Here is a 14,332-nt window from a genome sequence, read left to right as displayed (position 1 = left end):
GGAGGCTGCAGCCGTGCTAGCAGCTCCGTGAGGCTACAGAGACACGGCGGAGCTTTGAGCTAAATGCTAACGTGCTGATGTTTAGCAGGAATAATGTTCACCATCTTAGCTTAGCCTGTTAGCATGCTAACATTAGCTAGTTAGCAGTGAACACAGAGTGCAGCTGAGGCTGATGGGAGCGCCATCAGCTCTGCAGGTGTTTGGTCAGAAACCAAAGTGTCGGACACGTTAACATGTCGACCTGATGGTGGCGCTAGATGGAAAGTCAGAGGATCAGCAGAGTTATTACAGTTCATCCTGAGGGGAGCATGAACGATGAAGCACGTCTCATCACAGTCCAGCAGCTGCTGAGGACAGACAGGCATTAGCATCCAGAGAGCCGCTAACGTGGCTAATAAAAACAGTCTTCACTCCAAAATTTAAACATTTTATTTTTGCTGAAAAGGCGATGAGCTAAAACATCAGAAGGTGTCAGGTGTGTATCAGACCGTCACCTGTTGGTGTCAGAAGAATGAAACAAAGATGAAGCTTACAGCAGTTTGTTTCTTCTTCTCTCTGTGGTTGTTGAATATCTGTCCTCTCTTCTGAGAAACTGACACCAAAACCTGAACTTTACTGTTTTATTTTTATTTTTTTAATCAAGACTCCGAACTGGACCTGTTGGGGAAAAAAATCTGGATGCGATGTCGTTCAGCCCACAGGAAGAAGAAACAGACCAGACTACTGAATGAAAACAGAGGATTTAAGCTCCTTCAACAAACTCAGGTGACTGAAGCTCCGAGGTTCAGCCTGGTAAAACTTTATCGTTTCCAAAGAAGTTCCTCGGAAAGAACTCTGTAATTTGGTCCTAATTACACGGATTCAGTTGGGAAACTTCCAATTATTTTGGGAGTTTCAGGCCTCTAAGAAACGAAACAGTTTAAGGTTAGAAGGGAAAATCAAATAGATTTTTTTGTGATTTTTTTGCCTTTATTAGACAGCTGCAGAGAGAGACAGGAAGGGGGGGGACATGCAGCAAAGGGCCCCGGGTTGGAATCGAACCTGGGCCTTAATGGTACGCGCTCTACCAGGTGAACTACCGGGCCCACTGTACCCGGCGTGGCTTAGTTTTAAGTTTGGAACAGTAAAATAAAGTTACCAGAAACTTTAATCCACTCAGAAATACATGGAGTTCAGTCTCTGGCTTAAATCAAACCAGTCTGTTCACGTTTCTGGTTCCTGCCTACATGACGCTGCAGATCCTGGACCGTCCCTCTGCGTCCTCCAGGCCCCTCTTGTCCCGGACCAGCACGGCCTGGTTCCCGAAGCTGCTGTACCAGGCCGACTGGCTGCGGTTCAGGTAGGTGGAGGGGGGCGCCGCCTGCAGATCCTGCTGCTGCTGCTGCCAGATCAGCAGGGACGTGTCCCGGTACCGCAACCGAGCAAAGGCCTCCGACAGGGCCTTCTCTGCTAGGGGGGGACGTCCAGGACCAGGAGAACCAAGACCAGGAGGTTCCTCTGCGGCCTTCTGCTCCTCTACAGCAGCTGGATCGCAGTCCGACATGTTGGAGATGTCAACGCTCCATAAACCAGCACGGTGACTGGAGAAACGTCCAGAAGCAGACTGGCCCGGCCCGGTCTGAACCAGCTCAGGTCCAGGTCCATCTCAGTCATGTTCAGACACCTGAAGAATCCAGCTGGTCGTCTGATTCTTCAGCAGAACCTGATGGAACAAAACCAGGTCAGAGAGCCGTGAGTTTAAACTGGATCCAGTTCTAAAGCATTTGTTAATCCAGACCTCACACCGACACCAGGTCTACGCGTGAACCTTCAGTCCTGTCTGAGTCCTGACTGACGTGCGGACAGAAAGATCCTGTCAGGTACCGAATACTGGTGATAATGTTCTCGTTAAGACCTGAATCAGACACGTTCAGTGACTCGGAGCAAGAAGTGACTCCCGACTGGCCAAAGGTTCTCCGAGCGACGCTTCTTTGCTCCAACTTTTAGGACTTGCAGTAAAAACGTTTCCTCACCGTTCCTGACTGATCTCGGCCTTCTGTAGGAGCTGCAGAGGAGTCCGGACCGGTCGGGTCCCCGGGTGACGGAGGTCAGGCGGAGACGTGGAGTGGGCGCAGGAACGTTTCGGGACGTTTGACAGAAACTGAATAATGTGTTGGACGCAGAGGAGGAATGTAACTCAGTGCATTTACACAAGTACACATTCGAGGTACTCGTACTTTACTCGGCTCCGACTCAGAGGGAAATATTGCACTTTTTACTGCACTGCATTTATCCGACAGCTTTAGGTACTTTCCTGTAAGATTTTTACACAAAACACATTAAGAATCTGATGTTTGGTTATAAATGAAACTCTCAGCTGTTTATAGAAGTGCAGCTGAGTCGATTAATCAATTAGTCGACTGACAGGAAACTGTTTTGATGTCTGAAGTCGTTTCTCCTGTAAATCCCTTCCTGGCTGCAGCTGCTCAGATGTGCAGATCTGCTGCTTTTCCTCTGAACGACTGTAATAACTGTGATGTTTGTTAATAACGTCGAGCTTCGGACTGTCGGTCGGACACGACGACACGCTGAAGGCGTCGCTTTGGGCTCTGGGTCGTCGTGACGGCGTTTCTCACCGTTTTCACCAGTTTTCCAAACCGATCGACGGATCGGTGGAGAAAAGAATCGGCAGATGGATCCAGAATGAAAAGCATCATCAGCTGCAGTCCGATACAAACCGGTTCAACATGAGCTCCAGCTCCACCAGCTGCAGCAGCAACATCCTGCTTTACATTAATGCACGAGGAATAATAACCTGATGATAGAATATATAACAGCACAGCAGCCACAGGGACGCTGCACTGCTTTAATGCTTTAAGGGCTTTTTCCTGATCACACTCTCACACTCTCACTGCAGCAGAGGGTTTCAGTGTGTGTGTTTACTGCAGTAACGGCTCTGACTACTTCCTGCAGCGCTGATGGTCTGATGTTAAACTCTGACATTAAAGAGCTGGTGAGGCGTTCAGGTGCAAAGACTTTAATGCTCAGGAGTAAAGGTTCAGTAGCTCGGGACTGACCCGGGTTAACTCGGTGCTGTGTGAACGTGTTTCGGACTCACGCTGGTTCATCGGGCTGCGGACCGCCTCCTCTTGTCCCTGTCGGCTCCCGTACTTTCACCGCACTTTTAAACCGAGTTCTCCTGTCGGTCCTGCCGTTAAACTACCGGAGACTTTCCGTTCACACAGACGGAGGAGCTAACGGCTGTTAGCCGCCTGGCAGCTAGCTGCTCGGACTGCTGACCACCGCTCAATTTAAAGGCTTACAGCTAATCTGCTGCTAGCTCAGTTAGCTCCCGTTAGCGCCCCGAGTTAAACACATAGCTGACGTTTACCACCGGGATGACGTCACTACACCAAAAGGTAAAACGTCAGAACATAAACTGTGACGTTTGATATCTTTTCTTCTGTTTTCTCTGACAGTTTAGCTGCTGTTAGCATCGTTAGCATGCCGTTGCTGTGCCGAAGCCGCCGCCGCTGCATCCAATGGCAACGGTGTGTCTGCAAACCGGTCCGGGTAGGAACACACGACGCGGCAACAAAGGTTCCTCTGAGGCGGAAGAAGTCTCATCAGGTAGTAACAAAATCCTGCTGAAGTAAAAGTACTCATCCAAAACAATATAATATTTGATGGTGTTTTATTTTAAACACGAGTCCTGCGAACCTCATTTTCTTACAACTAGTGGAGAGGAGTCGTTTCGTCTGTAGTTCGGAAGGAAGAATAAGAGAATAAGAAACGAGTTCATTTGCATTAAAAACTGGTTTGAATTAGTTTTTAATTTTAATCATATTTTACAGACTGGTCACGTGTTTTGAATGTTAAATCTTAATCATTTCGGCTGCCAGAGAAATGTAGTGCAGTAAAAGTATAAAGTAGCAGGAAAATGTAGTGAAGTACCTCAATGTTGTAAAAGTACAGTGTTTGAGTAAATGTACTGCGTTACTTTCCACCACGGGGTAAAACTACAGTGTGATGATCTGCCAATCAGAAGCTACGCTGTTCCCTTTCAGGGGTCGCCACAGCGAATCACGCGCCTCCATCTAACCCTGTCCTCTGCGTCCTCTTCACTCACACCAGTTAGCTTCCTGTCCTCTCTCACTACATCCATAAACCTCCTCTCTGGTCTTCCTCTAGACCTCCTGCCTGGCAGCTCCAGCCTCAGCATCCTTCTACCAATATATTCACAGTCTCTCCTCTGGACACGTCCAAACCACCTCGATCTGTCCTCTCTGACTTTATCTCCGAAACGTCTAACATGAGCTGTCCCTCTGATGTCCTCGTTCCTGATCCTGTCCGTCCTCGTCTCTCCCAAAGAGAACCTCAGCATCTTAAGCTCTGCTGCCTCCAGCTCTGCCTCTTGTCTTTCCTTCAGCGCCGCTGTCTCTAAGCTGTCCAACATCGCTGGTCTCACCGCCGTCTCCAACACCTGTCCTTTCATTCCTGCTGAGACTCTTTTATCACACAACACACCTGACACTTTTCTCCACCCGCTCCAACCTGCTCGCACTCGCCTCTTCACCTCTTCTCCACAGTCTCCATCGCTCTGAACCGTTGACCCTAAGTACTTAAAGTCCTGCACCTTCTTCACCTCTGCTCCCTGTGACCTCACCGTCCCACCTGGGTCCCTCTCATTGACGCACCTGTATTCTGTCTTACTGCGGCTGAGCTTCATTCCTCTGTTTTCCAGAGCAGACCTCCATCTCTCTAGACTTTCCTCCACCTGCTCCACCTGCTCCACCTGCTCTCGCTACAGATCACAACGATGAGTCTGAAGCTGGAGCTGTTTGCTGACGCCGAGCTCTTCCTTCACTGCAGCTCGGCTGTGTTTTGACTGTAGCGTTTTCTTGCAGATGCGTGCGGAGAGTTTCGTGCCGGTCTGTGTGTTCTGCAGGTTATCCGAGCCGAGGCCGGTCTGGACCGCGTGCTGCATTCAGCCTGGACCGGGTCCAGTCTGCTGGGCCGGATGTGAGCAGCTGAGACTCCGCGTGTGCGGTTTGTTGCCCGAGGCAGATGTGATGAAGATGGCTTGATGTCTGACGGCGTGCTCGCGTTAACTCGCTCCTCCGGAGCAGCGCAGCCGGAGAAACGCTGGCTCCTACGTCCCACGATGCACCTGGAGAGCGTGTCCCTGCAGGTGCACGGCCCCGTCAGCCAGACTGCCGCTGCGTTCGCGTCACGTGTGCTGGATGGAGGAGGCGACCGTGTCACCAGACAGGAAGTTGTTACAGTATCAGCGACGAATATGAAAAACATTTTGGACTTTAGTGAAACGTTCGTAAAGCAGCGTGTAAATGTCGCGTGTGTGTAGTTTGTTGCAGTTTGTTGTAGTTTGTTGCAGTTTGTTGCAGTTTGTTGTAGTTTGTTGTAGTTTGTTGCAGTTTGTTGCAGTTTGTTGTAGTTTGTTGTAGTTTGTTGCAGTTTGTTGCAGTTTGTTGTAGTTTGTTGTAGTTTGTTGCAGTTTGTTGCAGTTTGTTGTAGTTTGTTGTAGTTTGTTGCAGTTTGTTGCAGTTTGTTGCAGTTTGTTGTAGTTTGTTGCAGTTTGTTGCAGTTTGTTGTAGTTTGTTGCAGTTTGTTGCAGTTTGTTGTAGTTTGTTGTGTGTTTTTAAGTCACGTGATGCTTCTAGTTAATGCTAATGTTGCGCTGACCCGAGGTCAGGAACTAAATCTAAAACTGGCTGCTTTTCAGTTGAGTTTCAGTTTGAAAGTCCCTGTTTGTTGATATCTACTCGTACCTCTGTTCCTGCGCTGCTCTCATTACTGACTGCTTATTATCACACTGTTATTATTCCGGACACACTGATCACCAGCCGGTAAACCACTGTGTCCGTCACACTCACTTTATACTTACACACACCTGGTACCTCATTTATTATCTGACCTGTTTTATTTGTTTTGCTGAGTGCTTCTGAGCGAGCTGCTGTAACACAGTTTCCCCTCGGATCAATAGAGTGGTTCTGATTCTGGTTCTGGTTCTTAAACAAACTAGTGTGTGTGTGTGTGTGTGTGTTCAGTGTGTGTGTGTGTTCAGTGTGTGTGTGTGTTCAGTGTGTGTGTTCAGTGTGTGTTGTGTGTGTGTGTGTGTGTTCAGTGTGTGTGTGTGTGTTCAGTGTGTGTTCAGTGTGTGTGTGTGTGTGTTCAGTGTGTGTGTGTGTGTGTGTGTTCAGTATGTGTGTGTGTGTGTGTGTTCAGTGTGTGTGTGTGTGTTCAGTATGTGTGTGTGTGTGTGTGTGTGTTAGTGTGTGTGTGTGTGTCAGTGTGTGTGTGTGTTCAGTGTGTGTGTGTGTTCAGTGTGTGTGTGTGTGTGTTCAGTGTGTGTGTGTGTGTGTGTGTTCAGTATGTGTGTGTGTGTGTGTTCAGTGTGTGTGTGTGTGTGTGTTCAGTGTGTGTGTGTGTGTGTTCAGTATGTGTGTGTGTGTGTGTGTGTGTGTGTTAGTGTGTGTGTGTGTGTTCAGTGTGTGTGTGTGTTCAGTATGTGTGTGTGTGTGTGTGTGTGTTAGTGTGTGTGTGTGTGTTCAGTGTGTGTGTGTTCAGTGTGTGTGTGTGTGTGTGTGTGTGTGTTAGCGTGTGTGTGTGTTCAGTGTGTGTGTGTGTGTTCAGTGTGTGTGTGTGTGTGTGTTCAGTGTGTGTGTGTTAGTGTGTGTGTGTGTGTTCAGTGTTTTTCCAGCCTCTCTCTCTGAACAGCTGACAGCAGAAGAAGAAGGCCAGCAGATCTATTTATAGCAGAGTCCCTCAGAGTCTCAGACCTGATCTGTCACAGTCCTGCAGCGCTGCACGCCGTCTCACCACCGACGCCTCCCCCGGACCGTCCTCCGTCCTCCGTCATGCCCAGCAGCCAGGCCCGGTGCCGGGCCAGAGACCGGAACAACGTCCTGAACCGGCCTGAGTTTCTGTCCCTGAACCAGCCCCCCCGCAGGGAGCAGGTGGCGGGGGAGGGGCGGGGGGGTGGCGGTCCAAGGAGGGCCGCCTTCAGACAGCAGAGTCAGCAGGAGGACGCTGGAGCGAGGTAAGGCTCCGCCCACTGACATCATAGCTCACATTTAGAGTCCGAACAGACCCGCCGATCCAGATCCTGAACCAGGACCCACAGGGCTCAGTTTTAAAGTTTGTCCTGTAAACTTCTCAGTTCATTTCAGGATTCTATAACAACCAGAAACCAGATCCCGAGTCCACTTGAACTTTTAACTTTAGTTCCTTAGCGCTGGCCTGCTGATGCAGTCCAGGACGGGTTCACACCGAACCCACTTCTCCCAGGTAGGAGGTGACATGTAGAGTCTCTGATCCTGGTCCAGGACTTATTTCCCTTTAGAGAAAATCCACTAATTCTGTCTCATGAACGCCAAAAATCTGTGACGTCGCCTGAGACTCTGATGAGACTCTCTACGTCACGTTCAGGTGACAGGGACAGGTGCGTGCAGGTGGAACAACAGGAAGTCGGTTACTGTAGTTTGCCAGCAGGTGGAGCTGCAGCAGCGACTCCCAGCTGATGGAGGAGATCAAGATGCAGACCTGAACTCTCAGACATGAAACACGTTGAATCGTTCAGTGCGACTCCATGGCAACATTATGCTTCCTGTTTACATCCCCCAGAGCATTATGGGAACTGTAGTTCCAAAACTCAGAGCATAGTTACTCCCAAAATAGAAGTACGGCAAAGAATAATAACAGGAGTTCGGGGGAGTTAATTTCACACAGACTTTGGGTCAGTTCTGTTATTGTGTTTCGATGCAGCTGAATCTCGTTTTATCTTTACATGCAAAGGAAAGTAACATTTACTCAAACTTAAAGCTCCGGCGTGGAGCGTTCAGGAGCAGCTGTCGGCAGGAAGATAACATTCATCAGTGTTTAATCGCCTGAAAATAAGAACCGCTGAGTTTTCGTCACCTTAGAATCAGCCTTTATATCTGCAGAGGGAGCGGGTCCCCTTCCACGGAGGCCGCCATGTTGCACCGCCATGTTGCTACAGGAGCCCAGAGCGGACAAACCAGACACCGGCTCTACAGAGGGCCGTTATCGAGTTTCGCTTCACCGCAGTTCCTCCTGCACGCCTGGAAGGGGAGGGCGAGGCGAGCGGCGCTCACGTGGCTGCAAACTGCAGTTTCACCACTAGAGGCCGCTAAACGCTCCACGCCGGACGCTTCAGTACAACTCTGATCTAAGTGAGGCCACTGAATTAATTTACTAATAAAGTTGTAACTCGTCCTGCAACAGAACTCTTTCGCAGTTAGTTATGTGGACGAAGGAACACCAAAACTTTTCAGACCAAACGTGAATTATCGGTGCAAATAAATCGCACGTCAATTTAAAAGTTCGAGCCCATCTATCTCTATGAGCCGATCCACACCGAGTCCGAAACTTCCGCATTTCAACGTGCAGTTTTGTTTTTTCGCAGCTGTTTTCGAATTTCGGATACTGATTAAAAACGAGCCAACCAATAAAATCATGACTTTAGCTGACGCGATCAAAGAGCGGACAGGCAGTGGAAGCGTTTTACAATCGGATCAACACAGTCCAGTCGTGAATGAATGAAGCTCAGCATTTCCATTCGTTACAGTAACACTGGCGCCACCCGGAGGAGACGCGATTGTATACACCGTCTCCAGCGTGCACAGGTGAGTGTGGGTTTGTTACGTTGCTGCCTGAAGACTCCGTGACGACGATGAATCGATGATTGTGTGCGAAGCTTTAATTTTCAGTGAAGCGCGAATATTCGTGTCGGACTCGGTGTGAAAGGTCTGAACGCGAAAATCGGATATTCTGCATTTTCATTTCGTTCTTCCGTTTCGTCCCCCGTGTGAAAAGGCCTTTATTCAGTTACAAACAAAGACATTTGGAGACGAACGCAACGCTTTTACTTTATCCCGGAGTTTCTCTTAGAGGCGTTTCTGTCTGGTTTTAACTGTATTTACATTATTTACAGTAGTGAATTAGTGGGAATCATAAGCAGGTGCTCTTTATTTCCATTATAAAACACTCTGACCCGTCTCTGTCCTGGACTCACTCCTGTTCTGGTCTCTCTGTCCTCAGGGGGTCGAGGGACTCCTCAGAGGGGGGCTCAGCAGCCGATGGGGGGGCGAAGGAGGCGTCTCGCTGGCCGGAACAGGACTGTATGCAGCTGAATCCGTCGTTTCGAGGCATCGCCATCAACTCTCTGTTGGCCATCGACATCAGCCTGTCGAAGCGTCTGGGCGTGTGCGTGGGGTCCCACGGCTCCGGGGCCCCGATGCGCTCCATGGTGACCCTGCTGGCCCTCAGCGGACACGCCCTCCCCTGGCTCTGTGGGACTCTGATCTGTCTGTGGAGGAGCAACACGCTGGCTGGACAGGAAGTCCTCGTCAACCTGCTGCTGGGTGAGAAACTAAACATCACAGGGGAGGCGGGGGAGGCGGGGGAGGAGGCCTTCTCTGAGCCCGTCGTTAATTTAACTCCTCGTTCAGGACGCCATGTTAACCCTGGTGACAGGATCTGGTCTGTAACAGACGTTCAGCAGGACAGAGACTAAAGAGAAAGACTGAAGCCTCCCCAGGGGGGCGCCGGAGAGCTGAAGGGGAGGCCAAGATACCGCAGGAGGTGGATCTGAGTCCGAGTCTTAACTCAGACTTGAAACTCACGTTGAATCGTTCAGTGCGACTCGCTCTTCCAGAGATCATCGTCTCTGACGTCCGTCCAGAATAAACTTAGACGCCAGAGAGAAGGCGGCTGCAGAACCCGCCTCCCCTGCAGACAGACACAGTCCACCAGGATTCTGAACTGATGGTGTGTTCAGGTGCTGCTCTGCTGTCCAACATGTCACCTGTCTCTCTCTCTCCCGCAGCTCTGATCCTGGATCTGATGACGGTCGCCGGTATGCAGAAGTTGGTCAAACGCCGAGGACCGTGGGATTTCCCTCCTGGGTTTTTGGACTATGTTGCCATGGATACGTATTCTTTCCCAGCAGCCCACGCCAGCCGAGCCGTCATGGTCTCCAAGTTCCTGCTGAACCACCTGGTGCTGGCGGTCAGTGGGTTTATCGTTATTATCGTTAGTGTTGTTCAGCCTGCAGCTGCTACTAAACAGGTAGAACTTGTGTTTCCAACTATTATGAATGAAAAGTTGCTAAAACCTGCTCTAAGACACTAGATGACATCATGCACTCATGTCCACTGTGTGATGTCATCACAGGTAGAACCAAAACCCGGAGAGATAAAGTGTGTGAGGTCAGAGAGACGCTGGAAACATTCCTTTACAGAAGTGTTGCCGGTTAACTAATCGACTGATTGTTGCAGCTCTAATATCCCATAAAAGTTTAAAAAACATTTTCTCAAAATGAAGCGAAACAAAGCCTGACTGATTCAAACTTTATCGATCATCATCTCATCTACAAACATCTGATCTGACTGTAAGTTCACAAACCGTTGCTGTGCGTGAAAATCCGAACTTTTCTAAACTAGACAATAAATCAAGCTGAGTCATTCAGATCAGTGATGAGTCGCTTTCACTCAGGTTTCTGTCTGGCTGCTGATTGGTCGACTGAACATGCTGCTTTCAGAGCTTCGTAAAAGTCTATATACTGTAGTGTGTATACTGTATGTATATATACTGTAGTGTATATATACTGTAGTGTGTATATACTGTAGTGTGTATATACTGTAGTGTGTATATACTGTAGTGTGTATATACTGTAGTGTGTATATACTGTAGTGTGTATATACTGTAGTGTATATATACTGTAGTGTGTATATACTGTGTGTATATATACTGTATGTATATATACTGTATGTATATATACTGTATGTATATATACTGTAGTGTGTATATACTGTAGTGTGTATATACTGTAGTGTATATATACTGTGTGTATATATACTGTGTGTATATATACTGTAGTGTGTATATACTGTGTGTATATATACTGTGTGTATATATACTGTAGTGTGTATATACTGTAGTGTATATATACTGTAGTGTGTATATACTGTAGTGTATATATATATACTGTAGTGTATATATACTGTAGTGTGTATATACTGTAGTGTGTATATACTGTGTGTATATATACTGTATGTATATATACTGTATATATACTGTGTATATATACTGTAGTGTGTATATACTGTAGTGTGTATATACTGTAGTGTGTATATACTGTAGTGTGTATATACTGTAGTGTATATATACTGTGTGTATATATACTGTGTGTATATATACTGTAGTGTGTATATACTGTGTGTATATATACTGTGTGTATATATACTGTAGTGTGTATATACTGTAGTGTATATATACTGTAGTGTGTATATACTGTGTGTATATATACTGTAGTGTATATATACTGTAGTGTGTATATACTGTAGTGTGTATATACTGTGTGTATATATACTGTAGTGTATATATACTGTAGTGTGTATATACTGTAGTGTGTATATACTGTAGTGTATATATACTGTAGTGTGTATATACTGTAGTGTGTATATACTGTGTGTATATATACTGTAGTGTGTATATACTGTGTGTATATATACTGTGTGTATATATACTGTGTGTATATATACTGTAGTGTGTATATACTGTAGTGTGTATATACTGTAGTGTGTATATACTGTAGTGTGTATATACTGTGTGTGTATATACTGTAGTGTGTATATACTGTAGTGTGTATATACTGTGTGTATATATATACTGTGTGTGTATATACTGTAGTGTGTATATACTGTAGTGTGTATATACTGTAGTGTGTATATACTGTAGTGTGTATATACTGTGTGTGTATATACTGTAGTGTGTATATACTGTAGTGTGTATATACTGTAGTGTGTATATACTGTAGTATATATACTGTGTGTGTGAAGTGTGTCGGTGTGGAGTCCGCCTCCACGAGCCTCCAGAGCAGCTTCAGGGCTGCTGGAGTCTGAGGAGCTCTGCTGGAGGACGAGCGCCTCCTCCACTAGCTGCTCCCTCAGTTATCAGAATCAGAATCAGAAATCCTTTATTGATCCTGAAGGGAAACTCTTTGTTACAGCAGCTCGCCTTTACGTCAGTGCACACAGGAGGAAGCACTAGCAAACAATATGATACACTATAAAACTATAAAACAGGTCAGAGAATAAATGAAGTATCATGTCGGTATAAGTATAAAATAAACTAAGTGTCGAGTACCAAGTGGGTTTACCGGTTGATGATGAAAGTACAGTATAAATACAGTGTCACCACATATGTAATAAGTAATAGTAATAAGTAATAAGCAGCGGTGCATGTGCTGTCGAGAGTAATTGAGGTATATAATATCAATACAATAAATAAGAAAAACTAACATGGGAAAACTAATATTGCACAGCAGTATTAACACAGAATATTGCACAGTTATTCAAGTATTGCAGAGATGTTAATGATCAGTGTCCAGTTTAGTGACTTCGGGTCATACAGACTGACACTTAGAGGGAGGAGTTAAAGAGTCTGATGGTCACAGGCAGGAATGACTTCCTGTGGCGCTCTGTGGTGCATTGTGGGGGGATGAGTCTTCCGCTGAAGGCGCTCCTTTGTTTGACCGGCACGAATAGCACGTTATATATCCAGCCTTTATTAAGCAGCTCGTCTCTCAGGTCAGACACACCTGAGTGCAGCAGGTAGAGACACCAGCTAAAGGACAGACAGCAGCAGAGACAGACGTCCCCACGCAGATCTGAAGGTTTATATTCTATCATCTGGTCTGATGGAGACGCTGCTGCAGAGCGCTGTCTGACACCTGACACCTTCCACAGGTGTGACGCTGGGCCGAGGTCAGGTGACCGATCCTCACCGAGCACCGAGGCAGCTGGTGTTTCTGTTATTCAGGTGTTTCCTGTAGTCTGCGTCTGCGTCTGCGTCTGTGTGAGTTCCTTCAACCTGAGATCTTAATGTTTTCTGATGTTGAATTGATCTTGAAGCTCCCACCTGCACAGGTGAAGCTCGCTGACAGTTAGCTGCAACATGAAGAAATGTTGGTAAAATTATGAGCAGGGAAATTATTGAGAAAAGTAAAACACATGTAAATATGACAAAATAGACAAGAAAATAAAATCAATATGTTTCACGTCATCACAATCATGTGATCAGCTGTCAGCCAATCAGATGAGAACTGATCACGTTGTGTATTTCAAAATAAGAGCTGGAATTATCTGGATAACTTCATGTTAGTCTGGATCAGATAAACCAGTTCTGAAGATCAGGACCCTGGTCTCAGTCATTGTAGTAATAAACTCTACCTGTCCTCCAGGTGCCCCTGAGGATCCTGCTCTACCTGTGGGCCGTCCTGGTGGGCGTGTCCCGGGTGCTGCTGGGTAAACATCACCTGTCAGACGTCGGCTGTGGATTCGCTCTCGGCTTCCTGCACTTCAGTCTGGTGGAGTCCGTTTGGCTGGACTCTGCTACCTGCCAGACCCTCATCTCCATCGGCACGCTGCGCTGGACTCCGCTGGTTTAGATCGGACCGGTCTGAACTGGTTCAGCTGGTGTAAGACTGGTCTGTCTGGACTCACCTATAACGGCTTACATTGGACGCATTTTTTAAAACTGGTTTGGATTGATGTAAAACTGTAAGTCCATTTTGACAAAGTAAACTGGTTTGGACTGGTTTGGACTGGTCCTGCTGGACTGTGCTACACTGGATGTTACAGGTCACCTCAGACGAGAAACGGACTCTTTCAGTCAGAGCGTTAGCGTTAGCTGCTTTCATGTAGAAAGTAGCCCTGCAGTAACAGTTAGCTAACGTCAGCAGGAGTCTGCTGAGGGAGTCGGGAAAGGACCTGCTTCACATAGTGGTCTGGCTGATGTGGTTCAGCTGCTGTTTAACGTCTGTACAGCAGAAACTACAGGAAGCGACTGAATGTGTGTGTGTGTTTCTGTGTGTGTGTCTCGGGTTTCTCTTGCTGAGCGCTTTTGTTTCAGACTCGGTTTAAATTAAAAGTAACTTGAAAAGAAAAACTGTGGTGAGATGTTTGACATTTTTCATCAACGAATAAAAACTAAACGATCAAACTCAAAAACTCCGAGTTGATTTCTGCGTTGGTATTAATGTGTCTGTCAGTGATGTAAGCTAACGCGACAAAACAGCTGGAACAAACTACGGCTCAGACGTTCTCGTCTTTACACATTTAAAAACTTTGTGAGACAAACAGGTCTGAAACTCAGGTGTCGTATTTCCACTCAGGGCGGACGTGTTTTCATCTGGAAGGTTTCTGTTTGGTTCAAGTGTGAACAGCTGATATGTTTGGCCCAATCAAAGTCCTGAAGAAGTTCAAGTCAAAGTCTGAAAAACTGTAAAGTGGACAGACTGAAGGACGAC

At 46.9% G+C, this 14,332-nt stretch overlaps 2 protein-coding genes across 2 annotated transcripts; one reads left to right on the top strand and one right to left on the bottom strand.

Moving 5' to 3' along the window:
* The first annotated feature begins 261 nt into the window (after nucleotides 1–261).
* On the top strand, nucleotides 262–13,971 carry LOC122876008 (inactive phospholipid phosphatase 7-like). Its single transcript, XM_044195804.1, has 6 exons — nucleotides 262–765; nucleotides 3,459–3,609; nucleotides 6,718–7,039; nucleotides 9,061–9,383; nucleotides 9,848–10,029; nucleotides 13,265–13,971. The coding sequence occupies exons 2-6, from the start codon at nucleotides 3,522–3,524 to the stop codon at nucleotides 13,469–13,471; spliced, it is 1,122 nt and encodes a 373-aa protein (XP_044051739.1). The 5' UTR covers nucleotides 262–765; nucleotides 3,459–3,521; the 3' UTR covers nucleotides 13,472–13,971.
* LOC122876016 (putative uncharacterized protein BRD3OS) lies at nucleotides 412–1,543 on the bottom strand. Its single transcript, XM_044195816.1, has one exon. It carries the CDS (start codon nucleotides 1,541–1,543, stop codon nucleotides 1,223–1,225), a length of 321 nt encoding a protein of 106 aa, XP_044051751.1. The 3' UTR covers nucleotides 412–1,222.
* Nucleotides 13,972–14,332: the final 361 nt, after the last annotated feature.

Source organism: Siniperca chuatsi, linkage group LG5 (genome assembly GCF_020085105.1).
Source record: "Siniperca chuatsi isolate FFG_IHB_CAS linkage group LG5, ASM2008510v1, whole genome shotgun sequence".
NCBI classification, from domain to species: domain Eukaryota; kingdom Metazoa; phylum Chordata; class Actinopteri; order Centrarchiformes; family Sinipercidae; genus Siniperca; species Siniperca chuatsi.
This window is presented reverse-complemented; position numbering and strand designations above follow the sequence as displayed.